The sequence below is a fragment of the Lytechinus pictus genome, chromosome 3 (genome assembly GCF_037042905.1).
Source record: "Lytechinus pictus isolate F3 Inbred chromosome 3, Lp3.0, whole genome shotgun sequence".
In the NCBI taxonomy this organism is placed as follows: domain Eukaryota; kingdom Metazoa; phylum Echinodermata; class Echinoidea; order Temnopleuroida; family Toxopneustidae; genus Lytechinus; species Lytechinus pictus.
This window is the reverse complement of record NC_087247.1, coordinates 65,515,920-65,543,819: the sequence shown is the minus strand read 5'-3', so window position 1 is coordinate 65,543,819 and position 27,900 is coordinate 65,515,920. Positions and strand designations below refer to the sequence as shown.

The following is a 27,900-nucleotide window of genomic DNA, read 5'->3' as shown; positions in this document are numbered from 1 at the left end:
GAGGGGGCATTAAGCGTTGCCCCTGTCCGTCCGTCCGAACCTCCCCCCTCCCCACTTTCCGCGCAATAACTCGAAAAATATCTAATGGATTTAAAGAACAAGTGGAATGCCTCTGGCCGTCTCACCTGCATCACGCGATTCAATATAGCAGCAGTGCTGATTTTGAAAACTACTATAACTCGCACAAGATGTTCAGTGATACTTGGTTACTCGTATTTCCACGTTTTATGAATTAGACCAATAAACTTTCAAATTTATGGCTGTAATTCAACAAATACCCCAATTTGGCCAAAGTTCATTGACCCTAAATGACCTTTGACCTTGATCATGTGACCTGAAACTTGCACAGGATGTTCAGTAATACTTGATTACTATTATGTCCAAGTTTCATGAATCAGATCCATAAACTTTCAAAGTTATGATGGTAATTCAACAGATACCCCCAATTCGGCCAAAGTTCATTGACCCTAAATGACCTTTGACCTTGGTCATGTGTCGTGAAACTCATGCAGGATGTTCAGTGATACTTGATTAACCTTATGTATAAGTTTCATGAACTAGGTCCATATATTTTCTAATTTATGATGACATTTCAAAAACTTAACCTTAGGTTAAGATTTTGATGTTGATTCCCCCAACATGGTCTAAGTTCATTGACCCTAAATGACCTTTGACCTTGGTAATGTGACATGAAACTCAGGCAGGATGTTCAGTAATACTTGATTAACCTTATGGCCAAGTTTCATGAACTAGGTCCATATACTTTCTAAGTTATGCTGTCATTTCAAAAACTTAACCTCAGGTTAAGATTTGGTGTTGACGCCGCCGCCGCCGTCGCCGCCGCCGTCGGAAAAGCGGCGCCTATAGTCTCACTCTGCTATGCAGGTGAGACAAAAATGGTGTGTAGGTAGATGACACCAAAATACAGGCTAAGTTCGAATTCAGAGTCCGCAGGCCAAAGGTCACAGCTCATTAAATATGCGAGTTAGTATCCGCATGATAACTTTAAAAATATTCACCAGATATTAAAAATGTTTGGTGTCTGGGTAGATGACACCAAATGACACAGATGCCCCGCTTATCGTTTTATGGAAAGGGTTGAGTTTTTAGGTCAAAGGTCTAAATTTGTTCATTATTATATGCATATTGGTTTCTGCACGATATTAAGTTCAATCATATTGAATGAATTTCTGATCGCGATAAGCGGGGCATCTGTGTCATTTGGACACGTCAAATTTTTAGTTTTAATAAGAAGTGACCCCTGTGACCACATTTTGAAAAGATTATCTTTGTTTTTCAATTTATCCTCATTCAAGTTCAATCAATCCCTTTTCACACAAAAGTCAATGAATGTAAGTGTAGAAACGAGTAAAATACCTCCTAATGAAATACATAAAATTCAAATGATTTTCACATATCAAATATATATCTTTTATTCAAAATCCTGCTTTGATCATGCACATTTCAACAAAACCTCATAACACCAACTATAGGTCCCATAGAATCCAGTTGTATAATGAACCATCTCTGATGGTTTTTTTTTTCATTGTATAGATGCACTTCAAATTTGATAGCAATAGGAATTTTGTTTTAGTAAGCAAACTTAAAGAAATTATTTTTGGTAAATAGTATGTCACTCACAGAGAACACCCATGTTTTCTTTTGGATCAGACACCCGATCAAAATAAATGTCCATGTAAAATCACAAAACCCATACAACACGTGAATCACAACCATAGCTGATTTTAGGGCATAATTATAATCTAGGAATGAATTGTTATAGTGATCAGAATATAGGCCTAATAAACCATAATATTGGGGGGTCAATCTTTACACGGAGCAACGTGACCAGTATCGTGGGAGGGTAGTGATAGAGCTAATCAAATAATGCTAGGGTGAAGCGCGTGCTTTACCTGATAATGTTACATTCATATAACTTTTTGTAATCATGAACATCTGTATCTCACTTAACTAATAATGCGATTGCGAAGCGTGGGTTCATATGTTGCCCATCTCATCTCCTTTTCCCCGTTTTCTTCTTCATTTTCCCTTTTCTTCATACTGTCCCCTTTTTCTTCTCTCTTTGTTTTTGCGCCGCCATTATGAAGAGGGGGCGCTTCAGTTGTTGGCTCCGTCTTGGACACGATTGATTGCACCTCTGTAAAAGAACACTATTTTCGACTACTTGGGCAAATCTATGAATATTCATTATCAAAGCTCCATTGTCAGAACAGATAATCTTAGTGCTATAACACAAAACACATATTGTGCATGTTGTAAAATGACCTACAAAGATATACATGTGTATAGTTTTTCAATTGAAAATGTGTTACTTCATTTCAGTAGAGTTTGGGCAGAAATAATGAAATTCACATTATAACTAATATAAAATTATAAATCAACCATGATCGAACTTTATTTGGGGACTGTATGCATGGCACCCCCAGTCACACCTCCCCCCCCCCCCCTCCTTCTCCTACTCCAGTAGGCTAGTGATATTCACTCTTGGGGGAAAATCTCTAAAACTGAAAATAAACTTTAAAGTACATTTAACAGGAATATGGTGAATAAAAAGGAAACCATCTTTATCATCGTAGTAGCAAGCTAAAGACCTCAAACCTTTATGTATTCTCGTCAGTGGCGTACCGTGGGTCACGGCATTGGGGGGGCACCAGCAAAAAAATTCGAGTCACTTAGGGAGCGCGCTCAGTTGCCAGGTATACTGTCCTAATAAAGACATTTTAAGGACAAGCAGTGCCATTAAACAGATATGTATCTCACTGGTTAGATAATGCGAGCGCGAAGCGCGAGCTGAAAATGTTTAATATTCAGACCTAAAAAAGGACATTATAAGCAAGTTTTTTGTAATCATGATCTGTCTCGCTAAACAAACAATGCGAGCGCGAAGCGCGAGCTGAAATTTTTGTATACATTGACCCAAACAGGGACATTTTAAGGACTATATTTTAGGAATCCATTTAGAGTATAAATATCTCAGCATAGTCATCTAATGCTAGTGCAATCCTTTGCTGATTTTGTTAGAATTACATCTAAACACATTAAGCACTTTTTGTAGTCATTGTAATCAGGATTATCATACGCATCTCACTAATCAAATACTGCGAGCGCGAAGCGCGAGCTGATTTTTTTTGTGTAATTCACACCTGAAGAGGGGCATTCTAAGGCTTGTTTGTAGGAATTCACAAAGACCTAACGTATTTCACTAACCAAATGATGCGAGTGCGAAGCGCGAGCTGAAAATTTTTGATATTCAGATCAGAAAAATTGACATTTTAAGGACAGATTTTAGGAATTTATGAAGAGCAGACATCTCACCAATCAACTCATGCGAACGTTAGCACGGACAGGAAATGTTTTATATTAAGACCTTAAAATAGGGCAATCACTTTAAGTAGTCATGAAAAAGAAGCAAATGTCACTACATAAAACAATAATAACTCGAATTGCGAGGAAATATATTTGGTGTATATTGTTTTGAAAACGGGAGGTTTTAGTACAACAGGATCATATATCCTGTTAAACAGTCTATGCGAGCACCAGGAACAATTAAGACATAGGCCCTTAGCAAATAATGTTTCATAACATTAAGAAAAAATGCTTCTTATGTAATATAACATAACATAATATAATATAACATTTCAGTGAACAATAATTTCTTCTTTCCCCACTACGTTTCTCTTCCTTTCTCCCTCTTTTTCTCCTTTTTTTTTGGCCAGCCGATTGGGGGGGGGGGGGGGCACGTGCCCCCCCATGCCCCCCGTAGTTACGCCACTGATTCTCGTTATGACCTGGTTTGCAAATGCGTCGATCCTGGGGGGCAGGCGATCGCCCCACCAATGAAAATATTGGGGGGAGCAATAATTCCGCATGTGCAAAAACTAAAATAAGATTGTAATGTTACAAAGAAATCAGCAAACGAGATTGAGATACACAACTTGTTCTTTGTCTAAAATCGTGCTCAAAATGTCTGCCTTTCAGATTGGAATATAAAAAAATTTCAGCTCGCGCTCGCATCATTTCTGTAGCAAAACCCATACTTTTCATGATCAAATAGGTGATTAGAATGTCCCGTTTTCAGTTCTAAACCTCAAAAGAACTCACACTTCGATTTGCAATAATCTTCTGTTGGATATATATCTTGTTCTTTATTAAAAACGTCCATTAAACTCTTTTTTTTTTCAGATCGAAATATCAAAATTTTCAGCTTGCGCTTCGCACTCGCATCTATTGTTTTTTTAGATACCCATCTTAATCATTGGTACCAAAAATGCTTAGAATATCAAGCTTTCAGGTCAGAATATAAAGAAATTTCAGCTTGCGCTTCGCGCTCGCATTGATTTGTTGGTGGGATATGTGTCTCTATCTCATGATTATATAGGCATATGTGTGTGTGTGATCGAGCGCCTTTGGAAAGTTGATTCATGATTTTGGCCCCCCCCCCCATCTGAAAAATGGATCGACGCCCCTGCTGGTTTGTAGTCCTTTTGTTTCATAAACGACAATAGGATATCATCATTTAGCGATTACAAATTCATCAAAGGCCACATAATTCAAGGGAGTACAGTATGACTACATTTTATAACACATTCCTTCAAAATACATAGCACATTTAATTTCTTCAATTGAAAAAAAGGCAACTTGGCAAACTGTGTGCCTCCACCTCTGATTATAAAATTCGTTTTGTGCAGTATATTCACATAATGTATACATATAATTAAACTTTTTATGAAATAAAAAATGAGTTCGTCATCGCCTCGTTGTGATTCCCGTCTCTGGGTCTCTTCCCATGTTTTGGCTCGCAAGACCGTCACCATTTTTCTTGGGTTTATTCCTTGAGCGTGTCTTAGAGCGATTTGAGCCATTGCTACTCAGCTTGCCAGTCCGCCATCCGCAAATCAGACGACTGAAACCTAACCGAAATTTTCTATTCATCAACCCGTATATCACTGGGTTAACAGCACTACTCAAGAACATCATAAACACTGCAAACTTATCGACCGGGGCCGGAATGCTCACGTTTAGTACTGCGATGAAACTGACAATAGTTACAGGTGCCCAGCATAGAACGAATGAAATCAAGACGGCACACACCATTAGTGTCATTCTTAGTTCGTCATTATTTGATGCAGTTGTAGAGTTTTGTGATGTAAGAGTCTGTGAACGGCCACGTGCAGACGAAGGACGAAATGAATGTCGTAGGGATCGTACCGACAATCTGCGGATGTTGTTATTGTTAATTTTATCAACGTCATAAAATCCAGCCGTTTTGGGTCGTTCCTGCGACGATGCCGGTATTGGACGTAGATCACGGCGCGTACCATTACACCGATCAACATTTAAGGCCGCCTGTACTTGCAGAATATTTTGCCCTCTGCTGCTTTCAGCCAAAGCGATGCTCAAAGCTCCTACAGGACTGGTCTCAAAATTGACGGGATCAGTTTTGGGTCCTTCCACCGATGTGAGCTGGATGGCTACTTTTCCCGATGCTCCCCTAATCTCACGCCTTTTATACAATCTTGATGCGCGGATGCTATCTTCGGTAGATTGTAAATCACTTGTTGTATTTGGTCCGGTACTACAGGTTGGGTCCTGCACCAGGTAATCAGATATTCGTCCAGTGGGCTCCAGTGTTGGCGATTTCATACTTCCCCTCTCTGGTTCTTTTTCATCCTCATGATGATCTAAAGTGCTAGCGGATGCACATGGGCTAATGGCTAAGACATCACGATCAAGTGACAACTGACGGGCAAGACTCGATGCAAACAGACTGCGACCATCGCTGCAAATTTCGCTTGAAATATCACTCACAGTCCGCATAACTGGAGTCCTTCCATTCATGGTAACTTTGTTCACCCTGTTATGCCTGCTCAAGCGGCTGTGCATTGGTGGTAACTGCAGATGCTGTGTAGTAAATTCATTCCTCAGTGTATCCGCATTGTTGAAATTACTCCGTCGACTTCCATTCGACCAAGAGGACCTTGCAAAACTTCCCCGGCTCCCCATATGACCGCTAATATCAGTAGGTCTGCGTGATGATCCAGCTCCACCCTCTGACCTCGGATACACCTTACCGCTTCCACGATGGGACCTCATCCTGCGGAAATTAGCCCGGACTGTTCGGAAGATACGGAAGTAAGAGACAAATATGACGATGAAGGGGAAGAAAATCCCAAGAGAGAAGACGAATACCGTATAAGAAATGTTGGTCGACCACTTGAGTGTACAGATCGCTCTGTCAGGGACAAACTCATATCTTGACCATCCTATGGCTGGTGGTAGTGCAAACAGCATTGAAACAAGCCATACTCCTGTAAAACAGAACAAAGAAACAAGGTGACAGAACATCACATCGTAAACTCAATGATATGATGACACTGGTGATGAGATTTTATAAATAATCACATTACAAAGAACAAAAAGGTTTTTGTAAGTAAAAGCCACTGATCCCATTATAAATAGTTTGCAAAGAATTACGTTCTTTTTTTTCTCGGAATAGATTACAACAACAAGATAATGATGAGCAGCCCTACAATTTTATAAAGTACTTATTAAAAAGTGTACACTTTGAAATAATCTTAAAAAAGATACATTTCTTACTTCCTGAAGCTTTTTCCAAATTTATATATTGGGATAGGCCTTTTTAAGCAAATGATGATTATGACTATTCTCGAGTGAGCACCAATTACTTTAAAAACGTTGTGTAAAATGATTTGCGTAAAACTTGGATTATATATGGATAAAAGTAGACGTCTAATCACAAGGAGCACATCACACTTTAGCTAAATTTTTTGATTTAAATATGTATTTTTTCCTTTCTAAATTGTTTACTTGGCCAATACATTCCCTCGAGCACCTCTGCCCCACCCCCCCCCCACACACACACACAAACACGCGTCGACCATCTCGATGGTATCTGCTTTACATGAGTGACCCACAGGAAATAATATGAATTATTTTGTTATTCCTTGTCATGCCTTGGAAAAGTGGGGATAAACAAATATAAAATGAACAGTTTCCGACTGGTCCACATATCGAATCAAAATAAAATCATAGAACTTAAAACAAGATGGAAATAGTAGAAGCCTTCAATTCAGGTGTATATATGAATATGTGAGGAGATAATGGTTAGTTTGTGGAAGAGGGTGGGTTCGTGGGTTAGTTAAGAATAGGCCACTGGCCCACTGCCATAATCATGGTGAGGTGGGTATAAGATTGGAAAAACAACATTTTAAAAACAACACCGACATCTCGGCCAAACAAACTCTTGAATTGTGAAATGACTCTCGAGTTCCTGTCAGGTTAGTTCATACACATACTAGACCGTCCATATTTATCATCTCGACAAACTACTCATCCCAAAGACACGTGATGTGAAAGATAAGGAGAAGCGATGAATGTATATTAGATCCTTGTCACGTATTAGGGACGTGTTCTATTCGATTGTAAACATTCATACACTCGCCTTTGGATTTTCTTCTTCTCATTCCAAGATCGATCAAAGAACAATGAATGAATTATTTGTGTTTTAATTAAATCATCATTGAGGAATTCATAAAGCATGTTCCGGCGAGTACTGATATACAATTCAATTATTAGGTTCTTAAATTACAGGGGTACTTGATTGGGACTTGATTATCGGTCCAAACAGTAGACTTACCACGATTTCACAGGCCGGGGCGTGGTATTTTCAAAGGCAAGGGGGCAAAATGACAAATTACACAACCCAGCGCAATCTTTTTTTTAATTCTGTGTTTCTCTTTCCTTCCCCCTTTCTCTTTCTTTTTCTTAATTGTTCAAGTCTACTCACACATACTCTTCAGCACTCTTTTCTTGTTTCAATTTTGAAAATAAACCATGCTATAATATCATCACTGGATAGTAGTTAGACCAATGTAAATATCGGTCTGTGTTGAAGTTGATGAAACGCTAAAGATGGATTGGTAAGAGTACGAATACAAAAATTGACCATGAACTTATTCCGTTTCCATTGACCATTTTGCGCATTTTGTAAATACAATATTATTTCATTTCATCTCTTCCTTTCTTATTCCAAGCAGATGTGCATCGAACTACAAGGAAATCGTTCAAGGGTTTTCTTTCTTTGAAGCTAATGATGATCGATGGTCATCATGGTCAAACGAACCAATGCAGGTGACATTTTGGAAGATTATGAAAGACTGGACATATTGATTCTTATGTCGGGGGGGGGGGGGTAAATTCATTGGCGAAAATTGGCAAAGGAACATTTGAGATATTTTTTGATTCGCTACACATGAACTTTATTTCAAGGCGAACAGAGCGAACCCCTAAATATTTTAGGTCGGGGATGACCTGTGTTATCACCTCCAATCAGGGGCGTCGATCCATTTTTCAGATTGGGGGGGCGAAATCATTAACGTTCCAAAGGCGCTCGATCGTACAAAACACCCACCCACACACACACACACGCACACACACACACACACACACATACATATATATATATATATTATATATACACGCATACACCCATACATACACACACACACACACACACACACATATTATGTATATATCTATATATATGTATGACTCATGAGACACAGACACGTATCTCACTACACAGATAGTACGAGTGCCGAGAGTGAGCTCAAATTTCTTTATATTCTGAGCTGAAAACTTGATATTCTAAGCATTTTTGGTACCAATGATTAAGATTTGTATCTAAAAGAGAATAGATGCGAGCGCGAAGCGCGAGCTGAAAATTTTGATATTTCGATCTGAAAAAATGACAGTTTACTGGACGTTTTTGATAAAGAACAAGCTATATATCCAAGAAAAGATGATTGCAAATTGAAGCAGTTCTTTTGAGGCTTAGAACTGAAAATGGGACATTTACATTCACCAATTTAATCATGAAAAGTATGGGTTTTTGCTACAGAAATGATGCGAGCTGAAAATTTTTATATTCCAATCTGAAAAGCGGACATTTTGAGCACGATTTTAAATAAAGAACGAGTTGTGTATCTCAATCTCGCTTGCTGAACATTACAATCTTGTTTTTTTTTAATGCATATCCGGAATTTATGGGGGGGGGGGGCAAAATGATATGTTTGCCCCCCCCCCAATATTTTCATTGGTGGGGCGATCGCCCCCCCCTGCCCCCCCCCCCCCCCCCCCCCCAGGATCGACGCCTCTGCCTCCAATAATTTACGATCGAGCATCATTAAGATGATTCATAAGACAAGTATGATCACGATGATAAGGAGGGAATAAAAGATGGTTATAATGATGATGGTAGTATTAATTGGATACACGCATGGTGACCACATATTTTGTTTCTTTCTCGTAATTTTCTTGTGTGTATTGTTATAGAATGGAACCATTCCATTCGTAAATTGTTAGAAACAGATGGAGAGAGAAAGAAAAAAATCCAGGATTGAATGGAGCATGTTCATGTTTATGTTGTTGACATTTTCTTTCTCTTTTGTTTTCAAATTTGCCCCTCCCCGCAATCAAGCACATGGCGTGTGCCCCATTTATTTTACCACCCTTTTGAATATATCACTTCATAGTTTGTTTGTTTGTTAGTTTTTTTTATTCAGGTTCATGATGTAACATAAGTGGAGAACCTGCTAAAGAATTGATAATTTAAATTTAAATGAGTGTATAAAGGGAAACAACCGTGAAAACCGACAAGACTTCTCAAAATGACTCATTTTCAGGTCAATTGTTTACTATTTCAGGTCGCGCATGGCGCTCGCATTATTGATCTATTCCTTATGAAGTACCAAATCATATTTATGTACATAAAACTTCAATCTTAAAGACAACCCCTGGCATTCTATACGTGGGGTTTGTGGGTCATCGGCCTCAAACGTTTCATTATCAAGAAATAAGGAGAAATGAAAGAAAACGAAAAGAAAGAGTTAAGAAATTTGATATGCCAAAATCTATAAACAAAAACTTGTATTAAAAAGATAGAAATATTTGCTGGCTCGCAACGTTCGCTCAGAGCTTTTATTATACTTTGCCCTTAAAGCCATTTCTGACCCCTTAAAAATAGATTCTTTACGCCACACCCCCCTCAACTGAATAAAAAAATCCCTCTCAGAGAACAATATTTGTGTTTGTCACCCCCCCCCCCGAACACTAATCGACAGCAATGCTATAATATTATGTTCATTTAATCTTTTTATTTCTCATCTCCACAGAAAGGTGGTTGGTCGTGGCATTATAAAAAATGTATGTGGCAGATATTCATATAAAGGTCCCGCAATTTCTCAATATTACTTGTTGGATACAATATTACTATTCCAGAAAATGAAATTTAGGTCAAAGCGATTTGATACAAAAGAAATATTTCTAAATAACTAGGCCTTCTCCTATCAAGCTAGTACGTAATCCCTTCTATAATGTTATTTTTTCTGTTAACCCGGCTGCATAATCAACCAACATTCCTTATACCGTAATCTAAAATAATAATAAAATCAGTTAATCCAGAAATAATTAAAATGTAGTGAATGAGATTAATTATCAATTTGAAATACGATAGTTTACCTTAATCAATATTAATCGAATAACATTGTTTGGGCAAATTATCAATTCCAATAATTTTCAATTGATGCTGAGCAAATTTTACATGGTATCTTAGGATTAGATTTTATTGAGAATAAACACAAATTCAGTCAACTTGAGCAATGTTTACTAGAAACTAGAATTAAAATTCAAGAGTATAGACATTTTTCATCGTTTCTCTCTTTTTTTTAATCAATGTTTATATCATTTTTTATTATATAATTTTTTTTATCACTCTATTTGGAGTAGTGCATGCAGGTGTTTCAAGCTCCTCTATCGTTGACTCTACATCACATCGTTTTGCCAAGGTTAGTTATCTACTAATTCCATTCTCAACAGCCTCATAGCTAACTACTATTGCATAAAAACACCTATGGGAGATAATGAATATGGTAAAATAGCCTGCAGACCAAATCCATTCTTGATAGGAATTATCCTCGTCTCAATTCGTGAATGTTGTTGCTATGACACGTTATCCTTGGCACATTATCATCCAGCTTACGTGCATGCATTTTTAAGGTTGCAAAATTAAAGATATAATGTATCGGAACTCGTTAATATACAAAGTGACGAAGAAATTGACTCGTAACCTCGTTAAGTATCTTGTTGACAATATTTAAAGTAGGCGAATTCCAAGGTATATAATGTAGTTTGTTAGATTTCTTTGTTTACTCCACCCCTCGCGGCTTTCCAGGGTTTTCCAGATGAGTATAAAAGTGCATATAGATGCGCTCTTTCTCGATTTGTGTTTTCTTTCAACTTCTCAACATTGAAATCGTATTTAAAGTCTATAAAAAGTGATGTAGTCCTTTAAACTGTTGCCTCTGTGTCAATTTGTTTTCCGAAATTACCTACGTCATAATGCCTCTGTTTGCGCATTATCTCCAGATCGAATTTCCCGTGCTTTGCGTCTCTCACTTGTTGCTAAAATTTAAATCATCAACAGCTCTTATTTCAAGCCATTTGAAGTTCTCATGAGAATTCCATAATCCTTCATGTTTCCCAGGTACATCTTCTCACAAAATTCTCAAAGGCCACCGATAGAGTTAAATAAGTAAGCAGAGAAATTTAAAGATACTGCACAGGTGGTATATGAAGAAAATGATTTCCTCGTGACATATTTAGATAACACCTCATCTAAATTGTTGGTTTGAAGCATCAAAAATGTCTTCATTTCCTTCGAAAATGATATATCGGCAATAAACAGTGATATTTGATATCAAAATTCAATTAATGTTATATGTCAAACTGTCAAAAGGTGAAAGGGTCTTTAGTAACGATGAAATTATCTTCTTTGGTTTGAGTGGCGATTTGTCATATTTGACTATTGTCGCCATTGACTTCATCAAGAATTAATCACTTCTCCTCACATAATAATATTACAAATTTTATCTTCATCTTTACCTGTTGCATCATTTTAATATGAAAAGGAGAATAATTTCACAATGAAGTTAATTTTTATGATTATTAATTATTTTGTCTAAATTGGCATTAAAAAAATCTCACCAAAAGCTAATCACTATCTTCAGCCCAGTTCCAAACGAGTTGCGCTTGCCCTGCTTTCAAGATGCATGATAGTTTCAAAGACACCTTAGAATGCCCCCTCGGGAGAAATGACACTTACCGTTCATGTGACTTTCATTCTTTAAAAAAAAATAGTCAAACGAGTCTACTGAATAAGAGTCGAATGTGCACTCCCAATATACTTTAGTAGATCTATACCGGGGGAGCGTTTCATCAACATTTATGTCCGACAAGTTGTCAGATCTGACAACTTTCCTTGATTCTGATTGGCTGGAAAGCACAGTTACTATGGTAACTGTCGGATAAAACAAAACTTGTCAGATAAAATGTCCGACAAGTCCTTTCATGAAACGCTCCCTGGCAATCATAACAGGTGAGAGAAAGGGGAAAAAATGGTTTCTTATTGCAAGTCATGGTCAGGTCATTCGGAAATTATTCTCAGTACATCAAAATTATGGAATTCATTATTTTGGCAAGTGGTGTAGTGGCCAGGTTACCTGAAAATCTGCGAGTAATGAGAGTCCCATAGATGTAGAACGATCAGTACTCAGAAGGTATGATCCGACCCGTTTAAATTAATGAAAAACAATTCCTTATGATTCTCTTTTGATGCATGTGAGGACATGAGCAGAAATCCCAGGGGGGACGCGTCCCTCTACCCAAAATAGAAGGGGGGACACAATATCAAATGTCCCCCTACTATTTTTGGCCCGTTATGATGGAAAGAAATACATCATTAAAAATCGAAATAAAACATGTATTTTGGACGAGATGACCTTACTTTTTGGGTGATGACCTTTTTTCTTTTTCTTTTTTGCTTGTCAAATGAAGAATTATTGCTCCATACCAAGTAAGGTGCAGCGAAAGAGCAAAAAAAAAACAATTTTGAAAGTGATCTGTCGAAATTTTGTCATGAATTTTGCCTGTAAAATCTCGTATGGGCCAGATATTTTTTATTAAAGGTAATTCAGTGCTAGTTAAAAGTGACAAACAACATACAGTTAGTCATAAAAGAATGCCAAAGTAATTTATTTTGGGTATTGATTAATCCATTTCAATCTGTAGATCGCCATTTTGTGAAATAATGCAAAATCTTGAAATATATTTCAATAGAATTTCTGTTATTGTGATTGTTAGATCTTCTAAATTTCATTTAACTATACTTACATGGACTAAGCCTTTAACCTGATATGTAACTATCTATTTATTCAGCTCTTATTGAAAATAGAGAGTAGGTACATTCAGTTGAGAAAAAAAAATACGCCCCCTCTCTCTCTCTCTCTCCCTCCCCCCTCCCTCTTTCTCTAAAGTGGTTAAAAACTCTGTATATTCCCCTGTTGCTGGAAATAAGCTTTATATTATATGTCGTCCATTTTCTGAAGGACCAGACCAGGGAACACAAGCTTAGCAATCATCGTAGAACATTTTATACGATTGATTCCATTGACTACAATGTATGGTCAATCATGAAAATCAAGCGTACGATTAATCGCTAACCCTTGAGTGTTACGGGACCCTGGTTCAGGATAAGTCGCTATATCACTGGACCCTGGGAAATATTATCATGATTATTGACTAATTATTGAAGGGTGATGACGATCAGCGAATGAATACGACCCTACAATTATTGTCAAATGATAATTATTAATCACGTGTTTTTTATGAATAAACTACATTAATCTTGACACGAGTGATACTCGATTTTTTTTTCATGAATCCGTCTAAAGGAGGCAATGATAAGCAATCACAATACAATTTTGTAATAAGTACTTTTTATATTCAGTTTCCCGAATTATGATCAAAGCTTTTAAACAAAAATTGATGCATCTCTATTACCTTCGATTGAAGATCATCATTATACGCTAATATCTCAGTTTGGGAAGCTCAGGGGTAATTATAAACCTGTATTAACTGAAAACATTAAAGGTATTTCCACAAGGTAAATACAACCGACATGAGAGTGACCAAAACTTGCACCTTTTTTATCACAAGGTATTTCCATAGACAAAGTAATACTTATACCATGGCTACTGTCACTGGGATCGAAAAAACATATAATTATGATTATATTCAAGAAAAAAAGTTAGATATCCTACCATGCTCATAGTTTCAGAATATTAGAAATGTTGGTAGGCCCTATCAGTAGCGTAACTTCGGGGGGCATGGGGGCACGTGCCCCCCCCCCCCATCGGCTACCCCCCCCCAAAAAAAAAAAAAAAAAAAAAAAACGGAGAAAAGGAGAAAAAGAGGGAGAAAGGGAGAGAAACGTAGTGGGAAAGAAGAAATTATTGTTCATTATAATGTTATATCATATTATATTATAATTATGTTATGTTATATTACATATACATATTTTAATAAGTTTATGAAACATAATTTGCTCAGGGCCTATGTCTTCATTGTTCCTGGTGATCGCATTGTCTGTTTAACGAGATATATAATCCTGTTGTACTAAAACCTCCCGTTTTCAAGTCAATATACACCAAATATATTTCCTCGCACTTTGAATTATTATTGTTTTATGAAGTGACATATGCTTTTTTTCATGACTGCTTAAAGTGATTGCCCCACTTAAGGTCTTAATATAAAACATTTCCTGTCTGTGCTTACGCTCGCATAATTGGATTGGTGAGATTATGTCTGCTCTTCATGAATTCCTAAAAATTTTCTGATCTGAATATCAAAAATTTTCAGCTTGCGCTCCGCGCTCGCATCATTTTGGTTAGTGAAATACGCATGGTCTTCGTGAATTCTTACAAACAAGCCTTAGAATGCCCTTCTTCAGGTCTGAATTTCCTAAATTTTTAGCTCGCACTTCACGCTCACAATATTTGATTAGCGGCAGTGAGATGCGTATGATAATCATGATTATGACTACAAAAAGTGCTTCATGTGTTTAGATGTAATTCTAACAAATTAGAATGCGATGGTGAGATATGTGTACTCTTATTAGATTCCTAAAAAAAATAGTCCTTAAAATATCCCTGTTTGGGGTCAATATATACAAAACTTTCAGCTCGCATCATTTGGTTAGTGAAATACGCACGGTCTTCGTGAATTCCTACAAACAAGCCTTAAAATGTCCCTATTCAGGTCTGAATTTCCTAAATTTTCATCTCGCGCTTCGCGCACGTAATATTTGATTAGTGAGATGTGTATGCTTATCAGGATTACAATGTCTACAAAAAGTGCTTCATGTGTTTAGATGTAATTCTAACAAAATCAGCAAGTGCTTGGTACTCGCATTAGATGACTATGGTGAGATGTATACTCTTAATGGATTCCTAAAATATAGTCCTTAAAATGTCCGTTTGGGGTCAATATATACAAAAATTTCATCTCGCGCTTCGCGCTTGCATTGTTTGTTTAGCGAGACAGGTACGTACGTGTCATGATTACAAAAATGTGCTTATAATGTCCCTTTTTAGGTCTGAATATCGCACTTCGCGCTCGTATTATGTGATCAGTGAAATACATATCCGTTTAATGGCACTGTCCTTAAAATGTCTCTATTAGGTCTGTAAACCTGGGGCCCGTTTCATAAAACTTTTGACTTGCAACTGTAACATCTCCCATATCTATGACAAATCTTGTTATTGCAATGGCAACTTGTCATAGTTGCAAATATCCGTTTCATAAAAGCAATAACATATTGTTATCGTAAATAAAAATAAATAAATGAAAAATAGTTCGTGAACGAGCCTGATTTGCAGCTAACAGCCGGTTTCTTTCTTCACACACGTCGTCTGCGATAAAATTTTGATGGTGACAGAATTGAAGTAAAATTTGAATCGGAGATGTAAGTACTTTCTAATTATTGTATTTATTCAATTATTACATCATTTGATAAAGTAATAAATAAATCACTTCCGAAAGAATGACATTGATAATACATATCATATTTCCATCGTTTTCTACGAGGTAAACATGCATTTTGCCCGGGGATATCGTGGAGGCATCATCGAGATGCCGAGTGGTCGCTATCCCGGAGCTTCGGCGTAGTACACGGCAGTAGTGTTGATGTGTGTAGGGTGGAGCTCGAATGAGCGGCGTTGCGACTTGAGTTGCATCTGTCTTTCTTTCTGACTTTAGTCTTTAATTACCTAATTCAGTGCGATATGTGAACAGCTGTGTGAGAGTGAGCCTTTATTTTTTTGTGGCTTGGCCTTGGGTTGTTGTGGGCGACAAAAATACAGTCAAATCTCGAGGAGCATTGATGGGTGTTGATTGGTGATCACGGTCATGTTTGGCCTCGGCTTTGGCATGTTTTTTTTTTTTTTTTTTTTTTTTTTTTTTTATTGGGGGGGGGGGGGGGTGACTGTCACAAATATTGTACTCTGTAACTGTGAGGGATTGTTTTTCTTATAGTTTTCAGGGGGGGGGGGGGTGGGTGGCTTGCGAGTATAAACAGTTTGGTGGCCAGACAGTAATTAAAAAAAAGGCAAAGTTATTTTTTTTTTAAAGCTGTGAGTCAGTTAGCAAAAATTTGGGCCTTTTTTAGAGGATCTAAGTACTTCTAGATCTAGACTCTATACAAAATCTGATCTTGTGATAGATTTCGAGTAACCCAGGCAACTGCGGCCCGCTGTACGGGCTGCAGCCCAGGAGCTGTCCGTGTATTACACGGACAGCTCCTGGGCTAGTTGGCAGACAAATCAATGGGGTAGAATTGTGGTCACCATATCACCCCAAATTAAAGGGGGAAAATTATGCACTTGCCTGTATTACATGGATGAAGATCTATCGAGACACAATACTATCGTCGATGCATAAAGTGTAAGCTCAAAAAAGGCGAAAGTTATGTCGCTTTCGTTCTCCTGCTTTCAAAATTGAAAACAAAATGGCAGATCGATACCGGGGCTACTTTTGCTTTTTTGAGCTTACAGTTTATGCATCGACGTTAGGAATGTGTCTCTCAATAGACCATTTTTTTTTAAAATTTAGACAATACAACACTTCTATGTGTGAATCATATCTAAATGCATAACTATTAGTGTTGTATCCTAGGCTGGGTCAGCCGAGACAGAGACCGCTAAAAAAATTTGCATGTTTTTTTTGTTGAATTCAATTGACCATTGACCCCCCCTCAAGAAAAAAAAATAAATGAATGTAAAAACTTGAAAATAAATAAATAGAATAAATAAAAAAATCAGGCAAAATATATATATATTACCGGTATATATAATCTATAGAGAGGGGGGGGGGGGTGGGGTGGAATCTAGATCTAATAATAATGTGTGCATTAAAGCCATTAGAAATTCACATTGCGTTGATGATGGACACAATTTATGTGCTGGAAATGACTGCATTTGTCAGGCCTCGGAGCCGAGACATCAAGACAGAGCGACAGAGGCCGAGACATCAGGCTTCGAGGCCGAGGACGCAAATTCTGGTCCCGAGGCCGTCCTCGGTACACAACACTGATAGCTATAGAATCAGCATGCTCTCTATACCCAACAAGAAATAATTGGTCAACGTATATCTGAATGGGGTATTGTACAGTACTATTGATCAACCAATGATACGAGTTGTATTCTGAGATTTAAATCCATGTTTCTCTTTGACCAATGTTGTCAAATAAAAACCTTGCTTTGAGCATAACATCCTCAAGGTGGTCTGAAATTCTATTAGAAGAAGGTACATGTACTCTTCTGTGGAAGTTCATTTTATGCTTTGACTGCTATATGTACAAGTTTTATTATCAATACACTAGTGTTCTGAAGTTGATGTGTTAATAATCAAATGTTTTAATGTTTATTCTACTTAAAACATAATAGATGGCAGCAGGAGCAAATGTTGGTCGTGATGAGGCGTATACCACCATCAACAATGCTGCAATTGCAGTCACCACCACCACTGCTGCCACCACCATCAGTGCTACTAATGCCACCACCACCAAGTCTGCTTCTGCCACTGCCATCACCATTGCCACCGCCACTACCAAGACCACTCCTGACACAAAGCCCCCAAGTCCTCAACTGACCAGATATTGCAGCTGGAGAAGGATAGACCAGGAACTTCAAAGCCAGGGCTTGCCGGTCTCCTACAATAAGAAAAATGCCAAGGGCCCATCTAACGAACTTGTTGCAGAATATTTGGCCACAGTTGTAGAAAAGCAGAGACTAACATGCAGCCACAGGTAAAAATCAATGTCAGATATGATGGATAGTCTTTGAAATATGGGTTGCAGAATGAATATCAGTAAAACCCATCATGATGTGCAATCTGATTTAACCCTAAAAAGGCGGTGGGGGGGCTAAAAAAAAATTCGCGATAAATCCACAACGTGAAAGATGGTGCCGCGTCATTATATGCCTTTTTTTTAAGATTCATGAGTTTTCAGACAAAATTTGTGACACATGGGTACCCGGTTCTGTAATTACGCAACGTTGTGTAAGTACATGTCAGAATTGCTTTAAAATGTGATTTCATGAACAAATCCAATGCAAATTCTGTTTCTAGCCAAAATTCATAATTGTATCATACCAGTAATTTTTATTTTTACTGATTAAAATCAATTACTTTCAAGTTGCTTATGATCAGAAAATTTTGTCAACAATATAAAAAAAAAGTAAAATAAAACAACAAAGAAATACTTCAGAAAAAAAAAAATACAGATGAATGGAATTTGATATCATTTAACGTTTATGTGTCTGAACAAAAAAAAAACACTTCAAGGGCTTTGTTTATAGATTTCCAGCCAAATTCTAATTTCATGCATGAATAAGTAAAATTTATTAATTACAAATAAATTTAAATAATTTTAGAACGATCAAATATACAATTTTTTCATCTGTGACAGGCATGTTGCATTTTTTCACAATTGCGCAATTAACGGTCAAGATCTTGAGGGCCCCCACCCCCCTTCCGCCCATCTTTCCTGCCTCCAAGATACATTGGCAGTCTTATTAGGGTTAGATTAGGTTTACATTAAAATATAAAATTCTTACAATGGATTTCAGTGGCGTAATGAGCCAAATATTTTGAGAGGGCTAAATATGGCGGATGGAACAAAAGTTCTCCAAAGATGCAAGAGAGCGAAGGGAGTGAGCAAAATTGTTGAACTTTTAAATACAGAAATCAAATTTTTAGAAAGATTTTGACATAATCAGAAAATAATAGACTATTTAACCCTTTCCCCATTCCCTTTTTTTTTCTTGGTCATGAAACATTGGGGGGGGGGGCATTGCCCCCTCATCTATACACCAGTGATGGATTCAATACTTTTTGCATGTACGATGACAACGCTCGCTCTCTCTCCCTCACCCATCCTCACTACGTGTACATGTGTGTGCAAGATAAATTATGAGGAACAATTGCATAGCATATGAAGTGATGTTTCTCAACCAGAGATTCCTTATATATTATCTATTGTTGCATGTTTACATTTTTGTTCATCATATTAACCCATCTTGATCCCTTTACCCCCCCCCCCCCCATGATAAAAACTTAGTAGTCAAATGACGTTTCCTCTTATTTTCTTTTGATATACATGCAATGTATACATGTGAGAAAAAAAAGTGCCAAACATTTTTTGAAAATTTCAATTTAATTTATTCCTTCAGGTGAGGCTTTGTCCACATTTCCAGAAAGACACAAGATAGTATCAGAAAGCCATGTCAAAATCAACGACTGAAGGGTTTGGAGAGCCATACAAAGATCCTAGTAATGTGATTTCACCTGTAAGTTAAACACTCTTGATTATAATTCTGATTCACTTTGGCATAGGAAGTATGTCACATGATAACAATTTGAATGATTTTTGTCTTCTTGATTTGCTCTTCGTCAAGAATCCAGTCCATATTTTAGAATTAAACTCTAAGTTCAAGGTGTTAAATTGATATATGATATTTCTTTTACAGCTGCAAAAACAACAAACCAATATCAATCATTGGTAGATAATGTGACTTGCTTTCTCTTGCCAAAGTGGTACATGAATATTCTGCTTTTCTATAATTATTGACCCCCACCACTACCACCTAAGATGTCAAACATGTCAAATTACTGCAAAGACATAGATGCTAGTTATTCACTTCATCATATTTTTAATTATTAATTTGTCAGTAAAGGAGTAATAGGACTCAGGTAGATTACCCGAAGAAGCTCACATAATAATTTTTTACTGGTAGACCCTTTACATTCATTTGATGAATTGAGTTGATGCAAAATCAACTGAATGTAATGAGTACAAAATCCTGTTAATAAACCTTACTAGGTGAGGCTATTCTGGTAGATCATCCCGGGGGGCGCCTGAGGATCTTGTCCATTTGGAGAAATCTTGCAAAGTATCGAAAGGTGCCTCCACCCCCCCCCCCCAGTCTATTAAGGGTTAACAATGAAAATGAAATTAGGAATAACTTTGGTATCTTGCTTATATGCATTATAAATTAATTTCTATTTCAGGTACTTCAATCACATGAACAGCAGCAGGAGCAAAAACAGCAGCAACCACACAGGAGATGTAACGACAGAATTGGCCAACAGCAACAACAACAACAGCAGCATAAACAATTTCTGCAGGAGGTGCAAAAACCACACCGGCAACCCCAACAACATCAAGATGTCCAACAACCACTCCGGGAACATTAACAGCAACCACAACTTCAGCAAGAACCAACAGCAGCAGCAACAACAGCACTTATGAAATGAATTTAATTGAAACTCAAAAGCCAATGAGGAAACATCTTTTACAAAATGAGACATCATTTGTTCATTCTTTTACAGGATAAAGGAAAGCTTTTTTGAAAGTGTAAATTTGCAGGAACACAATGTATGTTCCCTCTGTATCTATTTATTGAAATAAATTTGACTTTAAAAAGAATGAATGATGATTCAATAAATATCTACTTTTTATTTGTCAATGAGTAAAAATACATGTATTTTCTATTTAGAATGACAAAAAGCAATTTATCAAATCAAAATCATCAAAAAATTGACCAATATGGCTCTTAGGCCCTCAAAATTGTTGGTATTTTGATGAAAAAGCTGTTTCTGCAGCAATATTTGACGCAGCTCAAATAGCTGCGTCAAATTTGCCGCAGAAATTGTCATTTGCCGCAGCTCCTTGAGCTGCGTCAAATATTGCCGCTGAAATTGTCATTTGCCGCAGAAAGTATCTGCGGCAAAGTTTTATGAAACGGAAACTTGACGCTGTTTTAAGATTTGCCGCAGAAACACAGATTTGCCGCAGAAAATGGGAGTTGCCGCTGCGGCAAATGTTTTATGAAACGGGCCCCAGGCAACTGAGCGCGCTTCTATACCTGGCAACTGAGCGCGCCTCGCGCGATCACTAAGCAAGTGACTCAAAAATTTTGCTGGTGCCCCCCCCCCCCCTCCCAATGCTGTGACCCGTGACCCACGGTACGCCACTGGGCCCTATTGAAATTCACGGATTTATGTATTTTGCATTTTATTACTTTTTGTTATACTAATTTTGATTATTTCATTTGGCATTACCAATGCATTAATGTCTTTTTAATCGGAACATTCGTGATGGAGGCTAGAAATTAAGGAAATTACTAACATGTCCATGTTCTTTCCGATAATGATTTTTAAAGCAAAAAAATTATATCCTACGCTTCCAAAACCACATTGATTTTCACGTGGAAATGAGTCATTAATCATGAATGACAGTCGTTAAGGTCTGTATCAATATGTGACCCCCCCCCCCCTCCCCCCTTTTATCCCCCGGAAGGGATCCACACCGGTAAAACGTTTTTATATATATTATTAAAAAAAACTAATGTGAAACGAAACCATTAAACTGCAGCCGAATAGTTCGTAGGTAACATGGTAAACTATATAGATAATTTGTTTCATAAAACTGTATTTACGTTACGACTCATTAATTTATTCTGATTGACAAAAGTTTAAATGCAATCTTTATTGTCTATAAGCATCTACTTGGAAAATTCAATTTCTTAAAAAATGAATGCACTGCCATTTTGTTAAGCTTGTTATAATCATTAAAGCACAAGAAAGGGTCACTGTAGAGTTAAATACCCCGAACATGACTGTTAAGGGTAAAGTCGTGTGTAACTTTCGAAAAGCTTGAAAAAACGACAACCAAGTTGAATAAATTGAATTCATAATCACAATTTTCTTGTTTAGCATGTTTACCGCGCAGTGAACTACTTCACATCGTCGTATGGGCTGATCATGTACACTTGCTCATTCCATAAAATTATTAAAGATAATTTACTAATCTAACTATTTGGAATAAATACATGTAGGTAAAATTAATTTTGATAACGAAGTACGATGTCTGATGTAATATTAAGATATTTTTCAAAATACTTCGATGTAAATTCCTGCAAAACAAATCGCTTACACATTTTTTAATTGTTTGTACATCATAATTATAGCAGAATAATTTTAAAGTCGAAAAAGTAAGAGAAAATAAAAAAGATGTAAAAATGTAAGCAATCTCTCTACCCCCTCCCTCCCCCCCCCCCCCCTTTGGGTACAGACAAGACGTTGGTGTAAAATTGACAAAATCTAAAATAAATCTCGTAAAAATTAAGAGTAAAATAGCGACTGACTTTAAGACACTTGTTTCTTTTATTATGCCTATATTTTTCAGCCTCTTTTGATTTAGACCCGAATATAAATAAGTAGTTATAAGAACAATGAGCTGTAGAATATGTGTTTTGATCTATTCATAGTTCCTCAGAAGATCATATGAGAAATGTGGAGAGTTAATGAGTTCGTATTGTTTTCAATCGTTGACTATTTAGATTGGATCAGGAGGCAGTAAATGGTTGTTACCCATTAGTTAGATGACGTCATCAAGGGTCTGGATTAGACATCCAGGGATGCCTTCGACTAATGAGAAAACTTGGCACAGGTTATTATGAGCCCCATTCAGGAATCAACTTTACATTGTCAGGTCTTGTTGCGTACTGATATTGATATGATGAAAGTGTGCATCAGTAATACTTTCATACTTTCATTTAGGGAAAAAATCAAAATGTGAGTCTCTATTCTTGAAGAAAGATTTATTTCTTAAAGGGCTTTTCTTTAATCATTGTATTTGCCATATTTTGTTTTTGAATGAACAATTTTGTTCCGTAATATTAAAAATGTCGAAAATATTAAACTTTTAGATGATAGAAAAAAATTAAATACGATATAAAAGAACTTTTTATACATGTTCTTGCATTATTGTCATCATGGCCGTACGCCGAAATTTTTTGCTGGGGACAGGACGCATAAACTTTTTAAAAAATGAAAGCGAAGCGTCTGAGCTTTTTATGTGTGGCTTTTGCATTTTGTAAAGTGAAATTGAAGGATTTCATCCAACGTTTGGTGAATTTTGTAGAATTGTCAGTTTTCAAAATTTACGAGGAGGGGGCAAATGCCACCCCCCCCCCCCACTGCGTACGGCCATGATTGCCATGAAAGTTGATGATTTTTCAGTTGACCCTTTCTCCGGGTCTTTTGGAATCAAAAATCCTTTTTGACAGATGTTGGAAATGCAAATCTACATATCAATGAAAATATGCTGATACAGGATGATAACAAGACTGTTAATAGTGGTAAGCTGGTAAGGGGCCTTTGTACTGTCTTAACCCTATCTAGGCCGGGGTATTTTGGGAGATCATATGGCTGGGGGCCTCCCACCACCCCCCCCCCCCCCCCCCGAGATCTCGGCCGTCGATCACGCGATCGCGCCGAAAATTGGCACGCACTTTGTCTGGGACATAATCTATAAATTATATAGTAATTCATTTCATGCAAATTGCGATTAATTGATTATGCTAATTATTTTTCGATGAACTTTATCGGGGAATCTTTTGAGATCATAAACAGCATAAAATAAAAAAAATGACCAGCAAAACTAATTAATAATCATACATTTATGATTTTTGGTTGAAAACACAATTTGCATTGACTTTGTACTACGTATTTTCTGGCCTAATACAATAACAAATGAAGAACTGTATGACAGATGCCAACAAGAAGAAGATATAGTTATGAAAAGGGGATGGAGTTGGATCGGACATGTCCTAAGAAAAGAAGTGGATGACATAACAAGGACAGCTCTACAGTGGACCCCATAAGGAAGGAGAAAACGAGATCTGCCAAGATCTGCAGAAACTGGCCCAAGGCAGACGGGAGTGTGAGCTTTTGTTACTGCCCTACATGTCAGGAGGCATAACGGGCAGTAAGTAAGAAAGTTGTACACGAAATCACGTTTTTGAGCAATTATTGGTCTGACATGCACTTACAAAATTTAGCGTAATTTCGGAGTCGCGTACCCGGGCGTCGCAAAATTGGTCTCAAAAGTTGCGCAAGACTTGAAAGTGAAAAGTCAGCGAGCGACGCGGTCAAAAAAACTCGCACGGCAAAAATATTGCGCGAATCGTTGAGGGGGGGGGGGGCTCTGAGGCCCCCCCGGTCTAGATAGGGTTAAAGGTGCAGCATTACTCGTAGAATGATTATTTACATTGGTTTCAAAAGCAAATAATACGTTCGAAATATTTTCACTATTAACCATATACTAATGCGATTACTTTTCACTGGGCCATGAACAGAACATGGTGCGAGGTTGACTGGAGACTTTCTCAGGAATTTACTTATTTTACTCAAGTTAATCGAAAGATTAAGCACAAATTGCCAAATTCTTCTTTGAGGCTCGCCCACATTCCCTTCCCAAATGGATAACCCAAACTTGGTAAATTCAAAACCCTTACCTTATCTTTTTTTAAATTAAAATCGTCAAATGTAAATGCACTCTGTCGATTTCATTGATTTTACTTCACTGTTACATGTACTGCATATGATGTTATTTTACAATAATATTGAGATGATAAATGTGACATTTTATTAAATCTCAATACAAAGGAATAAACCCTCCCCTTTAGAGGTGGTCCCTACTTCAAAAATCAAAGGCAATTAAATCAGATGACGCGTCTACTCGAGCAGACGGTGATTACCATGGTAACGCGTCTATGCTGCCGAAGAGAGAGTGTCTAAATTTAGCTTCTTCCTAAAATTTGAACATTTTGATCGAATTCAAAACAACAAGTGGGAAAGAATTGACTAGTACTAATTTGATAGACAAGAAGATGCATTGTTTATACTAATGAGAATTGTCTACCGTCAAATTTCTCCCCTTCAATTAAAAAATTAAAGGTCTAGTCCACCCAAGAAAAATGTTGATTTGAATGAATTGAGAAAAATCAAACTAGCTTAATTCTGAAAATTTCATCAAAATCGGGTTTAAAATAAGAAAGTTATAACATTTTAAAGTCGTTGGGGTGGACTTGTCCTTTAATAATATACATGTAGGTGCATACTGCATGGGAGACTCAAATCGGTAGAAACGCTAAAAATTGTTTATGAATTCATATTCTGGAACATATATAATTATATATAATTATATATATATATATATATATATATATATATATATATATATTATTGGCTGTTATTACTCAGGCATTTATTTTGTTTATATAGTTTGCCACTGCATCTGTTTTTCATTACTTTGTCTTATCCTTAAATTGTATTATGTCTAAATTTTGTTACTATTCTATTTTGTCACATTGCAATGTACTTTAATGTCATACTACGATTACGTATATTGTAAATATATTTTGACTTTACAATAAATGCAGAAATTCCTGCAAAAAAAGGAGAGGGGGGGAGGTTATTTCAAGTTATAACCGAATTTCATTTAATAACATCTAATTTAGTTCTAACCAATGGGAATGTTGGCTCCACTACAATGTATTACGTGGAGCCATATTGGAAAATGAATTTAATTGTAAACCCTGTATTAGAATTAATGTCCTTTGGGAACACTGATATTAAATAAGTGAGGCTCTATATGGTTTCATATGAGAGGTCTGGAGGTGGTCGCGAATGTCGTTGGGATTTATTCAACATCTGTCCTGCATGGGTATACCAATGCTATCATAACAAAAATAAGTTGTGGGGAACTCAGGCCACTTTTGACTTAACTGTCTATCATTGGCTAGATTGAATAGTTTATTGTTCATTGCACTATGGGTTAATTAAAATACACAATCATGTATAGACAGGTTAAATTAATTTAGTATTTTTTTCAGGCTGAGTTTTGATCGCAGGAAGGCTGGGTCCTTGATATTTGATAAAGAAGAAATTTAACGATTTGAAAAAAAATGATTGATCCGGGGTGATTTTCGTTTCTCTTTAAAAGATCAATATTGATATTAAAGGACAAGTCCACCCCAACAATAAGTTGATTTGAATAAAAAGAGAAAAATCCAACAAGCATAGCACTGAAAATTTCATCAAAATCGGATGTAAAATAAGAAAGTTGTGACATTTTAAAGTTTCGCTTAATTTCACAAAACAGTAATATGCACATCCTGGCTGGTATGCAAATAAGGGAACTGATGACATCACTCACTATTTCTTTTATATTTTATTATATGAAATATTCTAATTTCTCCTCATTGTCAAGTGATACAACGATTGATTCCTCCCTGAACGTGTGGAATTAGCATTGTTTAATACTATATGGTTCAGTCAAGTTGGTCCTTATTGTCAAATCTAAAAAAAATGAAATATTGTATAATTCAAACAATAAAAAACAAAAGAAATAGTGAGTGATGGACATCATCGACTGACTCACCTAGTTGTGCATATCACTGTTTTGTGAAAAATAAGCGAAAATTTAAAATGTCATAACTTTCTTATTTACATCCGATTTTGATGAAATTTTCAGCACTATGCTAGTTTGATTTTTCTCTATTTATTCAAGTCAACATTTTCCTGGGGTGGACTTGACCTTTAAGCTTAAGGCGTATAGGATCATTAAGGCCTATAGTGATCATTGTAATTTTGCCCTTAAATCTTTTTGGCTCATAGTTCACCCCGAATAATTAATTTAATGTCCAATGAATTGTATTCTGTAACTGACAGACAATCAGACTATTCTACAAGATATCGATGTTCCCATGCAACATAATTATGTGGTACAGTGGTACTCATAAAATGCGTAATGTCAGGTCGAAAATCATGGACGAAAAAAGCGGGAAAGTGAATTTTAATCGTTAACTGATCCATCAATATTAGCAAAGGAGTTATCTCCTTTATATTAGCACCCAAGTAGCAACAGATGCATTGGTAAATCCGTCAGAAATTTTCATGCAGAAGAAGAATTTAGAACAAGTTGGATATAAAAAAAAATATTCTTTTGAAATCTCCTTTATATTTTGCTGATCAGAAATGATATTAGTGCAACAAAGCGATTAACACCGTTCTCTCAGATTAGCTATGAACAATAAAAGTCTTTTTTTTTTTACATACTCATATAACCTTAATCGATCGAAACACACCTCTTCGACTGACTCCACTAGTTTTTCATTTTTTCAAGTTTAAACTCTGGGTTGGGTAGCGGCGGGGTAAGCGGGGTGTTCTCAAAATACGTATATTTTAATTATAGACCTATCTCTACTGCAGTTGTCACTTGTCTACTTTTCCAGAAAAAAAACCAAATGAAATCAAAGACTTTTTAAATATGAGTCGGATTCTAAAAATTATTTTATCATAACGAGGTAATTTTTCAAGACTCAAACTATTCCACAAAATGTTAGCCTATTAATGCAAGGTGCATCAAATTATGACTGGAGAACCTTTTTTTTACATTAAATTATTTGCATAACGAGTTCTATTGGCAAGTTATTTTGCAAAGGGAGAGATACGTTTGCTATGCAGTATTCACTTGGCTGACGTCACTATAGATTTTATTCTCTGTGTTGATGCATAATTGAAGACACTCATACTATTATTGTTATGGCACTATAA

General features: G+C 36.6%; 2 protein-coding genes across 2 annotated transcripts; one reads left to right on the top strand and one right to left on the bottom strand.

The window, feature by feature from the left end:
- Nucleotides 1–3,749: 3,749 nt before the first annotated feature.
- On the bottom strand, nucleotides 3,750–6,324 carry LOC129256151 (uncharacterized). Its single transcript, XM_054894422.2, has one exon. The coding sequence runs from the start codon at nucleotides 6,310–6,312 to the stop codon at nucleotides 4,768–4,770; it is 1,545 nt and encodes a 514-aa protein (XP_054750397.2). The 5' UTR covers nucleotides 6,313–6,324; the 3' UTR covers nucleotides 3,750–4,767.
- Nucleotides 6,325–15,813: 9,489 nt separating this feature from the next.
- On the top strand, nucleotides 15,814–20,923 carry LOC129263843 (uncharacterized). The gene is made up of 4 exons (XM_064097577.1): nucleotides 15,814–15,901; nucleotides 17,880–18,241; nucleotides 19,668–19,784; nucleotides 20,506–20,923. Exons 2-3 carry the CDS (start codon nucleotides 17,880–17,882, stop codon nucleotides 19,669–19,671), a joined length of 366 nt encoding a protein of 121 aa, XP_063953647.1. The 5' UTR covers nucleotides 15,814–15,901; the 3' UTR covers nucleotides 19,672–19,784; nucleotides 20,506–20,923.
- The last annotated feature ends 6,977 nt before the right edge of the window (nucleotides 20,924–27,900 follow it).

Excerpts from the sequence above, each read along its gene's own strand:
- LOC129263843 (XM_064097577.1), top strand. The coding sequence starts at position 17,880 with ATGGCAGCAGGAGCAAATGTTGGTCGTGATGAGGCGTATACCACCATC.
- LOC129256151 (XM_054894422.2), bottom strand. The coding sequence starts at position 6,312 with ATGCTGTTTGCACTACCACCAGCCATAGGATGGTCAAGATATGAGTTT.